Source organism: Pungitius pungitius, chromosome 2 (genome assembly GCF_949316345.1).
Source record: "Pungitius pungitius chromosome 2, fPunPun2.1, whole genome shotgun sequence".
In the NCBI taxonomy this organism is placed as follows: Eukaryota; Metazoa; Chordata; class Actinopteri; order Perciformes; family Gasterosteidae; genus Pungitius; species Pungitius pungitius.
Genome location: NC_084901.1, coordinates 20,470,095 through 20,489,761, shown reverse-complemented (window position 1 = coordinate 20,489,761; position 19,667 = coordinate 20,470,095). Strand labels below are relative to the sequence as shown.

General features: G+C 45.6%; 2 protein-coding genes across 7 annotated transcripts in view; both read left to right on the top strand.

Moving 5' to 3' along the window:
- Positions 1 to 19,667, top strand: part of LOC119211101 (large ribosomal subunit protein eL42) — a 300,484-nt gene that overhangs the window by 143,773 nt on the left and 137,044 nt on the right. The window lies entirely within an intron of this gene.
- enox2 (ecto-NOX disulfide-thiol exchanger 2) overlaps positions 1 to 19,667 on the top strand; it is a 118,400-nt gene that overhangs the window by 33,222 nt on the left and 65,511 nt on the right. The window contains exon 1 of one of the 6 annotated variants that reach the window (XM_062560591.1): positions 172 to 399. The exons of 4 other annotated variants lie outside the window; for them this stretch is intronic. In XM_062560591.1, the coding sequence (XP_062416575.1) occupies positions 378 to 399 (22 nt within the window). In that variant the 5' untranslated portion in view covers positions 172 to 377. Of the gene's footprint in view, positions 1 to 171; positions 400 to 19,667 lie in introns of those variants that run through there. One more of the 6 variants, XM_037460657.2, reaches the window with a different exon arrangement.

Sequence of the window (19,667 nt, the reverse complement as noted above, 5' to 3'; positions counted from 1 at the left end):
ACTATAACACAGTTTTACAATGCAATGACACCCCCCCCCCCCCGCCGCCCCCTCACCGACGCCAGCCCGGAGAAGTTCGCCTCCGCTCGCGTCGAAGTGCACACACTGTACATCGGAAGCGAACCCTTCCGTTGGGCGAACGGCACGTCGTGAGGGGCGGGCTCGCCGGCGCCGCAGCTTAAAGGTCCCGCTTCGACCGACTGCTCCTCATTGCAGTCCAGTCTGCGGAGCGGAGCGGGACTGACCGAGGAGACGAACCCCGTCTCCATTCAAGGATTCTTTTTTTTCTTCTTCTTTTTTTGTGGGGGGGGGCTTCTTGTGACTTCGTCCCTACAGCAGACAACCGACAAGAAATCGCACCTCGCCTCTTGTGGACCATGTTTCTCCTGCAATACACAGGTACGCGTTTCAAGTTTGATCCATAAGCTCTTTATGTTGCCAGCGGAAATCTTTTTTGGGGGGTGGCGGCGTTATCCATTTCGGTCCTCACACCCGCAGCCCCTCACCGGACGTCAGGTACCGCGCCACCCGTTTCGGCCCCTCTTTTCGTCCTTCACCTCCACGCTGTTGGATGCAAGTTTGTGGCGGAAAGCAGTCCGTCGCGGTCGGGTGTTCGGCGGCTATCGACACCGCAGAAGAACCGTCGTGCTGCCTCTCCCCGGTGTGCCGGTGTTGCCTTTTTAAAAAAAAAAACCAAAACATTTATCTAATGTTTAATGTATTGCTTTGGTGGCGTGTGACTTTCTGCTTCACGAGGGGGAGACGAGCATCGTCTCCTGTCGGTACAGTGGTCCCGAGCGGCGGGCTGTGGTCTCCTGCAGCCGCGTGAGGATGGAAGTTCTCACATGAGATCACGCCCACGTTTATTAACTTCTAGCCAAACGCATTTGATCTTCACGTGCAATTTTGTCCGTCTATAAACTAAATATGCCCGGGCTGCTCATGGGGAGACGCATGGTGAGTGGGGGAAGCGGGGGGGGGGGGGGGGGGGGATAGGCCATTACCCTACATATGTGATGGGGGGGTGGAAGTTGTTTGGGTCCGACTATTTACCGTTTACCGGAGAGCTGAGTTTTTAAATGGCAGATGTTCTGCTTGTGGGCTCACAGGACGTAATGGCGCGAGGAGGGTTGCTGTTTGAACTCCCACATTAACCTGCTTACTGTGCTTTATGGTCGCCAGGCTTCCTCTGTTTATAGTCATGGTGAATTTGCCTTTGAATGTCTCTCAGCTCTGTTGTTTATGTCTTCGCAGCCTAATTAGCTCACTTTCCTTTAAGCTCATAAAAGCAGTGACTTGTCAAAAGATTAGGCTAATGACATTAATTTGCCGTTTGTCATCGCAGTGAGTCAGTGAAAGCATCCTCTACGTCCCTCTCCCAACCTCGTATTTCAGAACTATACAAAACATCAAAGCCCTGTATGCTTTTTGTCCTGACATTTAGAGGCCATATTTAAAGTTTAATTAACTTTGCAACGCAGCAAATTATGTTACTTATTTTTTTTTTTTAATTCAATCTTTAGAATAACTATACAGTGCTTCATAGCATGAAGTCTTGATAAAAATACATATTTACAGACAAAGGATGAGCTTGTGTTTCTAGTCCCTATCTAACTGGAGAGCTCTTGCTAGTCTGCCACTCTCTTTTTGTGTATAATATATATATATGTGTGTGTGCGTGTGTGTGTGTGTCTTGGCCAGACAGAACGGATCGTTTCTCTTCTCCTCTATTTCCTTCCCATCCAGAGGCACAAACACGCTTTGAATCAAATTGAGTGAGCGGGGGCGAGTGCCTCCCTGTGACCGCTGGGAGAGAAAAGGTCCATCAGGCCTGGTGACGGCCATTTACCTCCACACCGCACTAGTCCTCTCCGATCAATCAACGGAGCATCCTTAGATTGCCTTTAATAGGGAGAGTATGGGAGGGGGGGGGGCACTTTGCTCAGATCCGTCAGAGAGAAGGCATTTAAAGGATACTTATAGAGTGCTTGAGAGTCTGCTTAAATGTTCCAATTCTCTTTGGAATAGGATGACAGTACCCAGTGTTTCCCCTACCATTATACTTTATAAAAAAAAGTTAGTTAGTGAACACGGAGCACAATACCTGGAGATTTGGCGGCTTCGGAAAACTCTGATTTTTAATTGGTTGTTTTGGGACAATTTGTGGTTAGTAAGTGGGATTCCTATACCCACTTACTGTGGAGGAAAACTAAATGACAACCACAAATATCAGATTTGGCACCCAAATTTGATTTAAGTTAATTATGAGAAAATGTCCCAGCTTTTTTTATACACACGATGCTCACAGTTCGCCTTTGGGCATAAATTGCTGTCCTGACCAACATTGAATTGTGGCACAAAATTAGCATGATAATGTAGTGCCTATTAGTCTGGAGGTGAGCATCATTCTCGAGGCTGAAAGTAAAGTGTTCACTCAGCAGCAGAGATTATTTAAATTAATTTGAAGTTATTCAGGACAAAATAATGAATGCAGCCCCGCTAATTTATTTGTCTTTGTGTTACAATTCAGTGCTAGACAGTAGTCACTGTATCTTGTAATATTTCCTAATTGACCAAGAACAGTCCAAAGAATGTTTTCTGTTCCGTGATGCTTTTGTTTGTAGATTGTGAAATGAATCTCATTCCACTGGTGTCCGGCTCGTTTCCTCATGTGTCCGCTTCTGAAAAGACTCCATATCATATGCGCACCTTTTGTGTGAAAGCACTAAATGGTAGGGTATGCTTTGCCTTGAAAGGAGAACATTTCCATTACTGTTCGTACCACCAGAACTGCATACTGCTGCAGGAACAGGTCCTTAAACGCCTCAAATGACTTTGTTGCATTGTGCACAAGCCTGTGTTTTTAACGGGCTGTTGGTTAAATGTCCAAAATATGATCTGTAAGCGTCTGTGACCTTTTTGTTCTTTGATATCGAATGCCCCAACAAATATCCGAATTAGACATTGCATCGTCATGCCAACGATGTCATTCTTCCAGAAGACAAAAAGTTGTCGTAGACCCCTGGCGTTGTCACAAGCCATCTTCAGGTGAAAAGGCCAAAGTCCTCTTGTGCAGCTGTGTTCTCAACCCTCCATTCTGAGAAAATCCAACCAGATGTGTCTCCCGCTCACCTGCACGGGCCCCGCGGAAGCATTGGTCCCATTATTAAAAACTGGGGCATTGAAAGCGAGGCTGCGATGTTGTTTTTGAGGAGGAGGAGGACGAGGAGAACGTCTCATCAGCCTGTGTCGGAGATTCCCCGGATGGACCAGCGGCGCTGGCGGCGGTTCGACCTGCCATCTGGTGTCGAGTACGAGGCGAGCGCTTGGCAGTTTGATGGCGACTAACTCGGGGGACACTCACCACCCCACGTAAAGCTCTTCATTTCTGATCACTTTCACGATGAGCAACCACGCAGGGAACCTTGAAACCGGAGCTAAGGCCCCGGCAGGCGGTGTATTCATCCCGTGGGGCGAAGTGAGCCATCAGCACGTATTCTGCATTAGCCCGCGTGTGTGTGCAGCGTGCAAAGACGGGATTGTAGCGCCGCCGCGCTAAACCCCGCTGACAGGTCCTTTTTGGAGCGGTGGAGAATGGAGAGGAACTTTGAAGGAGCTGGATTACATCGTTCATCAGGGAGTCGCAGGGACACATTTGGAGATATGCTCAAACGTATAATGGAAACTTCAGTCCGCCACCATGGCGTCAACAGGCAGTGTAATCTCTGCAGGTCCGCGTGCGTGTCATCTATATTTGGTGCTGAATATTTTCCATGTTGAAGTGATCCTAAAAAGAAAATATACCATGTTTACTGCCCGATGCTGCCAAGAAGCCGTTTCTCACACAATGTCAAATCTCTTCAAAACCAGGTTCTTTGTGTCGAATGAGTTCAGCCTTTTTAAACTAGTTGAGTATTTCTTTAGCCTGCACTAAATCCAAGTTGGTTTGGGCTGAAATGTTTAACTACTTTTTCAACAAGGGGAACTTGGTTTGGGTAATTTTATTGTGTTAGGAGTGCCACTAACAATGTTTAGATTAATTAGTCAATAAAGCAGCACAAGACTCCCATAAAAGAAGCCATAAAGCACAAGGAGACAACATCAAATGACAACGAAATGAAGGATAAACGGTCCCGAGGCCGAAAATATTGCTTGAAAAGTGACTGAAACCGTGGAATGTCAAACAAGCTGCTGATTCATTTCCTCAATGAACAATTCAATTACTGAGCAAACTTGAGGTGACTCAGCCAGAGACGTCCTGCAGCTGCCTGGCAGTGTGATATTCCAGAAGGTTCTTTAAAAAAACAAAACAAAATAGTACAGTGGTGATTCTCTCACTAGCTGTGCTAAGAGAAGCGACTGAAAGTAGCACAACACTTTCCATGATGGATCACCAGAGGGATGTGGGACACCGCTGCTGTACATCTTGAAGTTAGATATTACCACAAACAATTAAATGCTTTTTCAATTTAAAATTTGGCTGCATGTATCAAGGATTTATTTGAGTAATTTCAATCTGTAGCGGGAAGTTCTGTGACATTTCTTCCTGTTTCAGATCTGAATATATGGCTGTTGACCCTTTCTGTCTCCGCCACACGCCGATATGTTGACCATTTGCCCCACAGAGAGGATGGAGGAAGGCAGAGCCCGTGGTTCAGTGGCTTGGACCGGAGAACAGGGGTGTCATAGAGATTGCCTGTCTGGAACGCAGCCATCACTCTACTGTAATAGACACTGAGATCCCATTTATATGGCTCTTACTTTGGGAAGAAGCAATGACTTGAGGAGGGTAGTAGCATGCAAACAAAATGGTACCAGAATGGATGGAGAAAACGTCAAGAATTATTATTGATAGAGTAGCAGTCCATATGTTGCCTGTCTTACAGTGACAACTTCCTTTCTGTGATAAACTAAACACAATTTAGTTGATACAATAAGTCTGCTAAATGATTGACGTTCATTTTCCGAACCATGACCGTGGTCTTCTGTGGAAAGGAAGTGGAGGAAGTTGGTGTAACTCCCACTGACTGACACCCCCCCCCCCCCCCCACTGTGCACAGGCTTTAATAGCACAGAAACAAAAAGCAAACCATCTAAAACCCCCTTTGTGAAGCGTCGTTGGAAGCGCTCTACAAGTCAGACCCCTGCTGCCGGATAAAGGCAAGGCTTCTCTTTGCCTCAGCACATCTTACTCACCGATTATCTGTGTGGTTTCTGAGGAATGGAAGGTCAGCATCTATGGGGAGGGGGGGGGGGGGGGGGTTATACATATAACAGTATATCATTTTGAGGAGGGGATGGGGTGTAATTTTCCAAATTACAGCTGTGTCTATTCCGGATCATTGGAATGCCAGTTGAGGTCAGCATTTGTGTCGACTTTAGCGCTCTGTGTCGCGGCAGTGCAGGTAAAATGAGGTCAGCGATTATGAGTCAAAAAACCCAGACACTACTATGACTATCCCTACGAGGAAGTAGCACAATTTGTTAACCGTGTGTGTAAATATATACTGTTGAATAGCTTTTTTTTTTTTTTTCACACATTGTCGAGACCTTTTTCAAATTCAGCCGCTGGATGGACGTATTTACTTTGTTGTTCCACATCTGCGCTGGAGGGGATCTGCGCTCCTCCCGTGGGCCTGAGTAGTAAACGAATCCCGACGTCGGTTTCCATTGGAGTCCAAACCAGTGTAATTGGTTTGCGTTTAATGCTGGTGGGCGCATTTTCCTTAAAAAAAAAAAACAGGGCTACAACATACGGTCCACTTCAATATGAATGTTTAGAGGGCTGTTCACACATGCTAAGCACATAGTTATTGTAGTGGGAAAAGAGGCTTTATTGGATGTTATTCACCCACACTCTCGCTGACTCACCCACTCCCCCTCCTTCTTTTTCAGTTCATTTGTCTTTTTATTAAGCTTTTTATTCCATGGCGAATGACTTGTTTCCAAGAAACTTCACTGGCAAACGCAAGATTGAAGATGATTCTTTTTTTTTTTTTTTACGACTCCTTGTGGATATTATCCGTTTTAAAGATCTGTTGGTTGCAGCAGTTCATCTATAAGTCGACAAAATGGGATGAGTTTTAGTTGATGGAGGACAGTCTGAGAAAGCAGTTTGAGCTCCGCACGGCTTTTCACAAATTTAAACAAAGTAGCAAGGGCGACACTGAATGACCGTAAATGTATTTTTGGCACATATCTGGAGGTTATAACAGTATATCTCGCCCATTTGAGACTGCTGAGACTAAAGCAACATCACTAGACTCTTAATCCCGTCAGTTTATTAGAAATGCGGTGTCCATGGAGTTAAGTTGCAGTATCTGAAAAACCAATATCCCCCAAACCGGCGACCGAAAATCCCTCCGCTCCTCGCCCAGCTTTAATCTCTCTCTCTCTCTCTCTCTCTCTCCCTCTCTGGGCGCCAGCAGGTCTTCTCAATCAGACTCCCATCTTTAACTGCTCTTTGACCCCTCTGTCTGTTGTGCGAGCGAACTAAACTTCTCTCCCTCTCCCTCTCGGCGTCCCGACAGCGCCATACATCAGGCCGGTTATTGAGATGATCCGTCCTCCATGCTGGCTGCCGCTCCCCGCGGAGGCTGCGGGCTTAAGGACATATGCTGACAATAGCCGACTTCACATCATGGCACTGAACACAGCCATTACAGACAGGGAGGTAATTGGATTCACAAATCAGCCGTGGCTCCAGGTTTATTGTGGCGCAGGGGCTTTATGGCTCATATTTCAAAGAGCGGTGGGCAGCGTGTCAGCGAGGTGAGGGTGGAGGGGGGGCTCGATGGTAACGAGAAACTGGTGCAGGAGGGACTTGGACTCTGGTTTCGCCTTCGGGGACTCCAGTGGGGAGAAACGCATCGTGCATCCACACACACATGGTTGCACTGTGCCTTTCACCCTTCATGTGTAATGGACTGAAATACGAGCGTTGCTTCTTCCTTTTTTTCGGATTGATATTGTGATTTTCTTTCACGGTCTGTTTATCCTTTATGTGAAACTTGTGGCTTCAAAATACTTATTTTACCCAAATCCATCACTTTCTGTTGTAGATGCTTTTTCCCCTGTTGACAAATTGAATATCCCCTGAGTTTGCAGGGATGTTGATGATGAATTGTTGTGGTTGTTTATGAGACCGGGGGAGAGGAAACGCTCAAGGTGTTTCCTCGGGGTCTTCCTCTCCTCCAGCTGAAAACAACTGCAGGTTCTCCAAGACTTGTGTGAACTATCAATACAATACGTACAATAGAATGGAATCTATATTTGCTCTGCATTGGTTTCTGTCAGTGAGCTCATCCACACGAGGATGCTTCGGTAGGTTTGTGCAGTAAACGCTATCGATGTGTTTGCCTTTAAAAGAACACTGGTGGATTGAGAGAATGTAGAACGTGTGTCAGCACTTTATGTTTATGTAGACCAAAAGCTCTCCCAAAGGCCACAGGAGCGCTGTGAGTGGTAATTCATTATTATTAAAGGTGCTGCTGTGTTTAAGTCATCATATTAAGTTGGTCACAATGAAGTGTTGTTGGCAGATGTCAGGGCGTATTAGATCACGCTAAACAGCCCCTGGAGAGTGTGAAATGATGTGGCATGCATCTCTGAACTCACGGTATCAAAACAAGAGTGTAAAAAAAAGTATTCTATATCTGGAATTTATAAGACCATATCTATTTTACAGCTACATATTGAGCAGCTAAATATGCATGGAGCCGGAGAAGTCAAAGTCAATATTCTCTAGTTTCCCTCAAATTTCAATTGGACTGTTTTTCAAATAAAGTGATAAAAATACATTAAACTTGGCATGGTTTAATTCCAGTATATTACACCAATAAATTCCAGACCAGTGCCAGCCCTCTTGCATCTTATAAGGGGATGATCCAGCAGCATGAAGCTCACAGACTGTCTTTAAGGACTGAAGCAAGTTGGATACCATCACGATGGAGACCAAGGTCCGCTTTGATGCTTATTTAATTGGTTCCAAAGGGGAGTTTCACTCCTTTTTTGAGAGCTTGACATTGTTTGTTTCCCTTTGGCAGTGCACCATGCTTCGTAGTCACACTCTCTTGCACTGAAACGGGGGCGTGGGTGGGATGTGCAATACTCATCTCCACTCGCCAGTTCAGAATCTCCCACTGTGGAATCAGTCTTGGAATGAAGCTGTCACCACAGACGTCTGGGATGACTGTTTGTGGTGGTGCTTGTGTTTGCATGTTGTTCCCGCATTTGTGTGTGTGTCTTAAATATGTCTATATGTCAATGTGTCTTGTTTGAATGGAAAGAACTCCGCCTCTGTCAAATGTGTATTTACAGTGTGCTTTCAGAGCCAAAAAAACACTGTAGTCTCTGCCATCTTCATCCCCCCCCCCCCCCCCCCCCTAACTTACTCACCAGGTTGGGAGGTTGGGATTAAGTAAGAAAAAGCAGAACCTCACAGCTGGTTTTAGGGACATGGCCGAACCAGGCCAGCACAGTTTGTTACGAGTAAATATCCACCCGCTTTCACCTGTTTTCTTCCATGTACTGAATAATCGGCTGCCGTTACCCTCTTGTTCTTGTCAGACCCTTTTCTTTCCTGTTTCCTCTCTAATCACATTAGCCATTGATAACGGTGTGACCTCGGTCCCCGGCCTCTCTCCTGTGATGGATAGATGGATGGGTGCTGTGAGGCGGAAGGGTAAAGAAGAAGAAGAAGAAGATTACAAGCAGCTCAGGGGAGACAAGCTCAAACAGGTCGGAGGCTGCAGGGCCGTCCCTTAGCATGATCTACAGGGCTTCACTTGTTTGTGCTGCTTTGGTAATTAAGCAGGGGAGGTTTTGCTTACTTTCTCTCCCCTCTAATCTTCCCATGAGACCAGATAATTGATGGCGGGATGGCGTGCGTACTGCCCCTTTTGTTAATGGGAGGGATTTGTCTTGTTTACCCAACCGTCCTTATTCAAGGCTTGGTCAGGGTGTCATGGCTGAGGATTTGAGACTTTGGCCTACGTCCAGATGTCTAATGGCAGATGATATTGTGACAAGTGCTGCTGCAGACATGGATATTCAGCCCGGATTTAGCGCTCCTCCTAATTGTCTTTCTTGTATCGTCACTGTTGGTTTCAGGCTTGTGTTCTTGGGATTTTGGGAGTGCTGAAAGTTTTTTTTTTTTTTTTTTTGCTGTAGAGTCCAGCTGTTGATGGTCCATCCCATATCCGTACAGTCTACAAATCCTATTTTAATAGACCAGAACTACCTTTAATCTCGATGAGTAGAGTTGTAATGCTTCCCTAATACTCTCAGACTTCACTAACCTGTCTTTGGCCCCAAAGAACCATGGTCACTGCTCACTGCACAAATCAATACACACAGCACATGGACCACATGGGGATATCTCTTGACTCTTTATGATTGTGTGTGTGTGTGTGTGTGTGTGTGTGTGTGTGTGTGTGTGTGTGTGTGTGCGCGTGCACGCAAACTGTTAACTGTCATATGGGCTAAGAATGGTTCCTGCAAGAGAAACGACGAGAGGCAGACGCTTCAGCACCACTCGAGAGAAAAAGGCCTCTAACTGAGAATTCACTTTGGAATAAGGGATTGGTTGGGAGAGTGTGTATGAAGCTGGTGTCTCCGTATGAGTGACATGCCATTCCCATTAATGTGGATCCCTTTGGGTGAAGTTAATCCCCGGGAGCTGCTGGAAGGTAAACACAGGAGTGTGGGGAGCGCAGATGTTCCCTGCGTTGTCTCGTTGTTGAGGGTCAGGTGAAATGAACATGCAGAGGAAAACACTGCTATCAGATATCGACTCAACAATGATTGCTTCATTAAGCTCTCTCAAGGTCACAATGTGATTTATATTGGGATCATTTCATTATCTTAACTGATGGGATTTGCCAGATTTGTAAAAGTTAACGTCTGTTTATATATTAATATTCTGGCATGTTCATAAAGATCTAAAGAGCAACTAATCGTGTTGAATCAGGGTTGACGTTTACATAATATATATAAACTCACAAAGCATTTTAAAGGGACACTTTTCAAAGTAGACTTTTGAGTCCTGATATTTCTATATGATGAGGGTGTGAAAATATGAAATAAACCTCCATTGTTTCTGGCTGTTTGATCTGGTTAAAAAGACGGTTTTATTTAGTCATTTTGTGATCCACAGCAGTTGGCTGCCTCCTGCCGCTCACCCGACAGTACAATTACAGATAGGCACCATAGTTTATAGTGGCCATGAAACCACACAAAGGGTACTTGAGCAGTGAAATTCCATAATGTAGTTTCACATTCATTTGCATGACTCGTCTGGAGCCAGTCCAGAACCACGCAGCCAAGAACCAACATCTTGTTGAGGTTTTAGAGGGCGTCTGCTTCCCTGCAGGAACAGATTTCTGCAGTATATCAAACGGAAATCTCTAGTGGGGTTGTGTGTGTCAGTCTAAAATCAGCAGAGTTAGCAGTTGTTTAGCAATGTTTGGATGCCGTTTGCATTCTTATAACAAAAAGTATTGTACAAGTCAGTCTATAATTCATCAGTAGATGATCTGGTCCGTCCCTTTAATAATCAATGTGGTGTTCAGTCTTGACATCTGGGTCCGCGCTGAATAAATCTTTACTTCAGTTAAGAAATACAAACATTAGGTCAGAATTTTTCTGTTAGGGTTACTTGTGATGTATGATGGAGGATGATCATGACTTGTGACGGTGAAACGTTGGCTTGTTTAAACTTTCAAACATCAAAGTTTTCTAACAAGAACTCGTGGATTATGAAGCAACTTTTTAAGGCCACCTGCAGTGCCCCCCCACCACCATCCAAAATCCTCACGTGCGCCGCCTGATTGGACGTACTGGTTTCATTCCTCCCTCAAACCGCATGATTATATGTACACTTTGTGCATTACGTGAAGAAAGAGTGCAGGAGCTGCTGCTCCTGTCAGACGAGGGCTCTATTGATTGAGCAGAAGATTGGAATTGATTGGGAAGGAGCCTGAAATCACTGAATCACTCCAGTTTAAATGCGGCCTACTCTCCTGCAGATGGAAATGAATTTCTTACAGGTGTTATTCTGAGGCAACCCAAAGTCATTACGTCTTGGAATACATTTTTTGTAATTTGTTGTGCACAATTGCAAGAGGTTGCTCGTTAACCAGTGATGAGCAAAGAAAAATGTTGCTAATGTTTTGTTGTGGGGCTTACTAATGGAGACTGAAGACCTCGCTTCCATCTGGAGCGCTCTGCCTCCTGTTTCCCACAGTTCCTCAGCATTATTTCCTCGCCATCCCACGTGTTTGTTTTTCCTCTACCGACTACGGGTAACTTTCTTTAATCCAATAAAAAAAAGCTAGAAAGACTAATTCAGTAGTATTCAGTATCTGTCGATGTACAAAACAATCTACTCCACTTAGCGCGGCATTGATGGCTTCAAATCGGAGGAAGCTTCCTGCGACCGTTCGCCGCCATGCATTAGATGTCTCGATGGATTTATGCTCGGCATGGAAGTGGGACTGTTCACTCATTACGTTGGTTGAATGGCTTCGGACGAGCTCTGTCGCCTCCTCCATAGCGGGATAAGTGTGATCTATGAACTGGCTAATCGTCTTTGTCCTGATCGTTTCCGTGACCGGGCCATTAAGTGTCTGGAAAGGTCGTTTCCTGTTCTATTTCGGTTGTATCCATCGGGAGAGAGAGAGGAATACTCCGGATGATGTTATTGCGATGTTATTGTTTGGTCAAATTACTGAAGCTAGTCCTCGGAGAGCGGTCCTGGGAACAGCTGGGAATGTGGAAGTTATTTTCAAGGAGGCCACCAGATGGTGAGCCGAGGACAACTTCTACGCTGGGACAGAATTGGGAGCGGAAATATGAATTCCTAGCTTATTTGGAATTGAGATTCAGGAACAGGAGCACAGCAGACTCGCCAAACAACCTGAGGTTTTATCTAAGACGTGACACCAATGCAGAGTGGATACGTGATCGCTCACCTTCCATTTTTTGGCCCTCTGATAAATCATTGACGCGATGTGAGATGTCTAAGTGAATCCAAGTAACTCGATAAGTGGCAGCTTTTTGCTCTCCTCAAGGATGACGCTCTTGTATCCATTAGTTAGAAATGAGCGACAGGAAGTATAGCATTTGCCATTTGACAAACATGCAAAGGAAGGTTGGAACCAACAACCTCTGCTTCCTTCAGTTTCAAGCGCAGTTCATTTTACCGTTGGATTTATAGTTCAAAAAGGAGTTTTTGCTTCCACACAGAGACGCGCAACAAAGTGACAGAAATGTGATCTATTCTGGTGCTTGTTGGCGCGGGAGATGAGCGGGACGAGGACAGGTTACGGCTGTGATAGGACGTCAGTGGGGAGACGGGAGGGAGGCTCCTCAGCAGCAGCAGATCGGGAGTCACTCACAGAGTCTGAACAAATAATGTCATTGATAGTATTATTTCTCTGCACACGCACATCTTGCAAGGTTCACACAGCGATTAGTTTTTTTAATTTCCTTTTCTTTTTTTCCCCCATTGCTTCTTGGTGGATATTGCCCATAACCTTCCTTATAGCCCAAGGTGACATCTGCAGACAGCTTTTCTTGATTTGGGGTTCTACTTTTTCCAGTCATTTTTGTTTAAGCGCAACTGCGGAGCACCAATATCATCCATTTCTCATGCTTATTGAGAATCATATATACTGCAGTCTGTTGTTGTTGTTGTGGTTTCATCGTCTTTTTGTGAAAACATCCCATTTCCACGAAATGAAAAGTGCAAGTCATATTTTAGTAATGAGACGGCCCTACCAATAATGAGAAGTTCCATTTGTATATTATGGATGCTTATTATTATTATTATTTTACCCAGCTGGCAGAATGCATCTCGAATTATGTTCCTCTACAGCAGGCGGGTCCAATAACAAGAAAAGTTTAAAGCACAAACAATTAAGTTTTTTAGATTAACTCATTTAGCCAATTGTACTACTACCAACGCTCTTATTTTGAAATCTTTTGCTGCAGATGGTGTGCACTTGTTCGCCGCCGCCTGTGTGCCACTGCCATTTGACTCGGCGTTTTGTCGATTGATGCATGTTGCGGATGATTTCTATGTTAATCGGGAGTCTTCACAACATTCAAAGTTGTCTTTTGGCCACTTTATTTCACTTGCAAGGGAAGAGTCACTCGCTTTGTGTCTGTGCTGAAAGCTTCTTCAACGACGTACGAGACACCAGAACCTCGTTGTTATGCAGGAGTTCACGCCCCAGAGGTTTTACATACCAGCTGTCTGATGTGGTGTGTCATCTGGTACCTGCAACTGGCTTTTGTCAGTTTTTGGTGCACTCGAGATTATAAAGATGTTTCAAACACCTCATTACGGCATGCTTTTAACATTCTTCACTCCATATCCGGTAAAAGTAATGAACTCAGGCCGTAATTCACAGTCAAGTTTCTGTTCTGCTACTCCTCCCTTAGCCGTCTGCCTAGTGTTCTCCCAACGGCGGCGAACTTTGCTGTTGAAGTTTGCACCCGGGCTCCCATTTAAAATGCCGACTCAGCGCGCGCTGTGTCACGGCGCTCCTCCCTTTCCTAAGTGAGTCGGCGCTCGGCTTCAGCGTGCATCGGTGGGAACCCGAGGCGTTTTGAATAAATCCGATAAATCATTGTGTTCCTCGGTGGCTTTACTTGACTCGAGGGCAACCTGTTGTGACCCCGACGGCTCGCAGCCTCCCCGAAGTGAAACAAAGATGCTGCTTCGTGCTCTCGCGCCCCTCTTTGGCTATTTTCTCTCTTCATGCCGAAAATGTTCAGTGTGGCAGCTTTTTGAATAGATTCTTCCCGACTAGTTCCCCGGTCATTACGGAAGGAAGTTTATCTTGCCTCACTGACTAATTCCTTCTGGCAAACACGCCCCCCCCCCCCCCCCCCCCCCCCCCGCTCTGGAACAAATACATTACCTCCCATTTTCCGGCGACAAAACCACGAGGGACGAGACAGGCGCACAATGAGGCCCGACATTTGCTGCCACAGGGTCCATTAGCACTTTCATGTGTGACTAAACATCGTTTATTTCCACTCGCACTCGCCGAATGTTGTATCTGTAAAAAGACAAAAACCTACATGTTTGATGTTGAAGCAGTGTTTCCGAATGTAGTCAGAAACATTCTTCATTTATTTCCACCCTCTGTTGAATTTAAAGGACAATTTCACCAATTTTTACAGACCAATTAACTCATTTTTAATTATTTCAGCTTCAATTTAAGAACCGCAGAAAGCCTTCATCATAAAAGTCTTTAAAAGGATGCTTTCCCCCCCCCCCCAGACAGCCACCCTCAGAGAATGGACGCCAGCGCTGCACAACGCCATTGTCTCGTTTTTTGGTCACGCTTTCATTCTAGATATTTTTGCAGTGATCTGCTTCACTTTGAATGGCAAACCATGAGGCCGGATCTACGAAGCGCGCACATATCTGTCGACCTTTTTGAGCTCTCGTGGAGTTTTCACAGAAACTGTCAAAGTACGAGTTGTACGTACTTAAAACAAGGGGAGAAAAAAAAAGGTGCCTTCACACTCGTACACCAATCAGCGCGTTCTATGGCTGCGGCATATGTGCGCCCGTTAAACACCAGACTTCACTGTGAGGGCCCGAGTTTCCCGGACCAGAATCTCCGAGCTCTTACTCGGCGAGAATGACAAGTAGCCATCTGGTGATTCTTTCTCTTCAGACCTGTGCGGCAGCTACATACCGAAATAGCATCAAAGGCAAAGCGTTGTGTTTTGAAAATGGGCTGTTGCATCACGAGCACCGGGATCTCACTTGCAGTGTTACTCAGGGGGGCTGATACTCTTTCTCATTGTGAGGGAGGGGGAAGAGAGGCGGCGTGCAGGAGGCAAACAATACAAACGGCTTTTTATTTATTTATTTACAGTATTAATTGACACACGAGGGGATAAGGATTCGTAGCTGCTCTCCTTGAAACTCAGCACAGCCTCTGGGATGTTCTGAAGAATACTGACACGGTGTGGGCTTTCTTTTTCAAAACCATAAAGCAACAAATCTGTGGTGACCCAGACAGTGAGTGAGTGAGTGAGTGAGTGAGTGAGTGAGGGATATTAAATGTATATATTATTTTGGAAAGGCCATGAATTTATTTTGCCTAATGACGCAAATGCGACTGAAATTTGACACTGGCTGCAGGACTCCATATTATTTTGAATTCATTATCTTTTTTCTTTTAAGTGACACGTAATGCTCTCCGAGAAGGTAATTAATAAAATACAGCCTTATTACCAGAGCTTAATAGAAATTATAGGTGCACCCGCATGACCGTGCAGTGACACGCACCAACGGTATCAGTATTAAATGGTGAGATAACGACTGAATATACTTGAATGATTGTTCTGGTTTAACTGGTTCTAATAGTTTTGGGCAGTCTTGGAATTTGTGACAAACAAAAGCTCGTGGGATCAAAGCTGGACCCCTGAAGTCAAACCCAAAGTGCAGGGTCTCGCTGTTTTTAAAAGCCCTGCTGCACCGGGGACGGCAGCTGCCAGCCATAAATCTCTTCTTCCCTCTGCACTTGTCCGGTCTTTTTTGCAAGGATGAGATGTAAGTGGTCCAAAGCAATTCACAGAGCAATCGGCAATTCGGATCGAGCTACAAATATGACACCAAAAAGAAGCAGTGGAGGGAAGAGACGAGCCTTATTAAAAAGAAGCGTACGGATGGCAAAAAGCAAAAGGTGGATTCATCAAATCCATACAATACACAATGTGGCAATACACATTTTTCTTTTTTAAAAACCTTAAAAGAACAGTGGGCCCCTCTTCAACCTAATCCCATTTTGATTAGCAATAACGACTAACATCTTTAGGCAGCGGCCCCCTTGTTTGCTTTAAATAGCATCGGCTCAGCTGCTTATTGTAAACCAGATCATCCGAAGGGCGCAACATCAGAGACGCCCAACCTCTGCACACTCTGTTGACGTCTCACTTAGAGAAGTTCTAACAGCGATTGGCTCGGCTAAAAGAGGAAAAGTAAGTAAGTAAGTGTGTGTGTGTGTGTGCTTTGGATATGACCACACACACACACTCGGACCGATCTGTTGATCTGCATGGGGCCCTGCGAGCCTTTCATTCCCACTCGACATCGGCCGGACGCCTCTGTGACAGACGGAAAATCGCTGCAACAAGCGTTGCAAGGGAAGAGGCAGCGCTCCCAGGGTCGTTGGCAGAAGAGCGGCCGTGCCAGTCGCAACGCACGCCGTCCCGTAACACTGATTGTCCTTGTGGCCAACGTGTCCTTTTGTATCGTGCATGTGTTGACGTGTTGATCCCGCTGCGCTCTGCATACACTGAAATGGACCTTCAGGGCCGTATAGGCGAGAACGGCTCCCCAGGGAGGAGCCCACATTCTCCATTAATGGCCCCGTCGGCTTATCGGGCCGACGCCTAGCGTCGCGGCGCACGCACGTGTGAGCTAACGTGACCTTATTGACCGCAGGGTCGTGAACATTGCAGAGAGGGCACGGGCCTTTAACAGTAGAAAGCGTATTAGTGTGTAAATGAAAGATTCTTAGTGAGTTTATTGGAATAGAGATGAGTGGATGGGAGATTTAAATAAATTAACCTTCAGTGAAGTCCCCGAGGCTCGGAGCAATGACAAAGGGGGTCTGAAGAGGATTTTTTTTTCTTTCCCCCTTGTCAATGATATGAATAGTCATGGCAGCGCAGCAGAAGCGAAGACTGCGTACGTTGTTAAGCTAAAATCGACTTCACGTTAAAAACCTTCTGCGTTTTGTATCAGCTATGCATCTGGGTGTGCTCCGGCTCCCATGCCGAAGTACTGGAGGTTTACGTCGCATGCAGAGTGGGGGGCACTTTTGTAAATGCACAATGTGATGTCCCAACGTTAGCATTATTTCAAAATGTCATCACAGCATCGGGGAATAGATTAACCTTTAGCGAGCTCCCAGTGGGAAGAGCATAATCCTCTCCAAGGAGTCGTCCCCATATTAACCCTGATTGGTGCCTCTGACATTTACCTAAAGACGCAAAGCGCCTCAATATTCTGGAAATTCTATCTTGTTTTTTGGGATGCGATAACTCGCTGAACTAGTATAGAAATTCTATTCTTCATTATGGTCTTTTTTTTTAACTGCCATTCAGTTGTTTTGCCGTTGTTTATGTCTTTCGGGTGTGGCATGGCCGAACTCACGAACAATCTGTAGGAGGCACTCTTGCTGCAAGTGATTGTACTCAGCAGTACACTAGTTCCTAGTTGGAATGGTGTGAGTTAGTCCTGCCCCGTAATATTCCCCACACCATGACACCACCACCACCAGCCTGAACCGTTGATACAAGGCAGGATGGATCCATGCTTTCATGTTGTAGACGCCAAATTCTGACCCTACCATCCGAATGTCGCAGCAGAAATCGAGACTCATCAGACCAGGCAACGTTTTTCCAATCTTCTATTGTCCAATTTGGATGAGCTTGTGCAAATTGTAGCCTCAGTTTCCTGTTCTTAGCTGAAAGGAGTGGCACCCGGTGTGGTCTTCTGCTGCTGTAGCCCATCTGCCTCAAAGTTGGACGTACTGTGCGTTCAGAGATGCTCTTATGCCCACCTTGGTTGTAACGGGTGGTTATTTGAGTCACTGTTGCCCTTCTATCAGCTCGAACCAGTCTGGCCATTCTCCTCTGACCTCTGGCATCAACAAGGCATTTCCGCCCACAGAACTGCCGCTCACTGGATGTTTTTTCTTTTTCGGAGCATTCTCTGTAAACCCTAGAGATGGTTGTGCGTGAAAATCCCAGTAGATTAGCAGTTTCTGAAATACTCAGACCAGCCCTTCTGGCACCAACAATCATGCCACGTTCAAAGTCACTCAAATCACCTTTCTTCCCCATACTGATGCTCGGTTTGAACTGCAGGAGATTGTCTTGACAATGTCTACATGCCTAAATGCACTGAGTTGCCGCCATGTGATTGGCTGCTTAGAAATTAAGTGTTAACGAGCAGTTGGACAGGTGTACCTAATAAAGTGGCCGGTGAGTGAGTGTATATATTAACTGCTAAAAATCCTGGAACTTCAGCGTAGGCATCTCACGCCTGTCTCCTTTCATGTGCTGTGTTTGCAGAGATGCTGCTCGATCACAAGCGTACGTGGGGTCGTGCACCCCGCCGCTCGTATGAGCCGCCTGTTGTTCTAACGGCCCTTTTGTAGCCTTTGTTATAAATACACGGGAAGTGAAAGAACTTGGCTAATACCCTCACAAGAATTCCACAACTGCCTGGCATGCTTTGCCATCCACTGCTAAGCCACATTCATCAGACACCTTGTTGATACAACTGCTAAGGGCATTCGCAGCGTAAGCCGGCTCCCTTATTTAGCAGCTTGTGTCCCTTTTGTTCCGGTGGACACCCTTGGCTATAAATAGAGTCACATCTCATTGTTTTGCAGGGGACTGATCTTTAGCGAGACTTAACGGAGGTCTTGTGACTTTCATCTGTGACCTTTTCAGGTGACTGAATGCTAATTTCGTATCCTGTTATTCGTAGACCTGCCAGCTGCCTCCCCCAGCACAACCTGGAGTTCTGGCCCGTGACCGGCACGTCAATGCGCCGCGACCCGGAGCCAGGGAATCACGATGCGGCATCCTTTTGCATGTTATCAGACTTGTGCCCCGCAACGTCACCTCTCTCGCTTCCTTGTTTTAAAATCTGTGTTTCAAAGGCTCCACGTCCTTTCCTCTCCAGCCACATGGTTGCCATTCTCATGTGTTGAGGGAGTAATGTCAACGTCCCCTCAAATATTATTAGCGGTTTCCCGCTGTTTTATTGAATTGGAAGTGGAATATCTTTTGGACAAAACAAGCCATTTCAAGAAGAAACTTTGGACTTTGAGAACTGGCTGCCAGTTTGGTCGCACCACGCGTACAAGCAGTGTGGGCATAATGGATCACAAAGAAGGCTGCACAGGGTACCATTCAGATTAAATGAATTTACTAGTCCCGCTAAATTTCTAAAATATGAGTGAATCATTTCTAAGTGTTTTCCCTTTTAGAGCATTAATCCAGTGGACAACCTCATAAAGTGAAGTAGTGCAATTAAATATGCTCATATTGCTCCACTTAAAATATTTAACTTCTTCTTTTGGACTCCAATTACAACACTGTTGGGATAATTTCTCCTTTTCTTGAAAAATGGTGGTATTAAAAACCAGAGGGGACGCATATACGACTTGGAGAATATTCCGTAGCACTTAATATATAAACTACTTTGTCCCAGTTTTTTTGTCAGATTTGCTCCTGAAAGGTGAATTTGGCAAACCACGTGGCCTTTTTTTGACGCCAGTAGGAACCTTGTTGTGCTTTAGTAATGATTGGGCCCTGTACGGTTGGACAAACAATAGTGTCGTGTGCCACCATCTGGCCCTTTGTCTTGTTTGGATGAATGAACCTGCAGCATTCTGCACGGCCTCCGTGTTTCTCAGTGTTATCTTAGATTAATAGTCCACTGCTTCCCACACACACTCGAGCAGAGGCACTTACCTGCGACGTTGGGCTGATACACATTCCCTAATGCTCTGCATTATTCATACTGTACTGCTGGGTTTATTAGCTGATCGGAGTCGGATTAAGGACTCGGGGAGAATGATGCAAACATGCTACCAGGAGAATCATTGCAGCGAGGC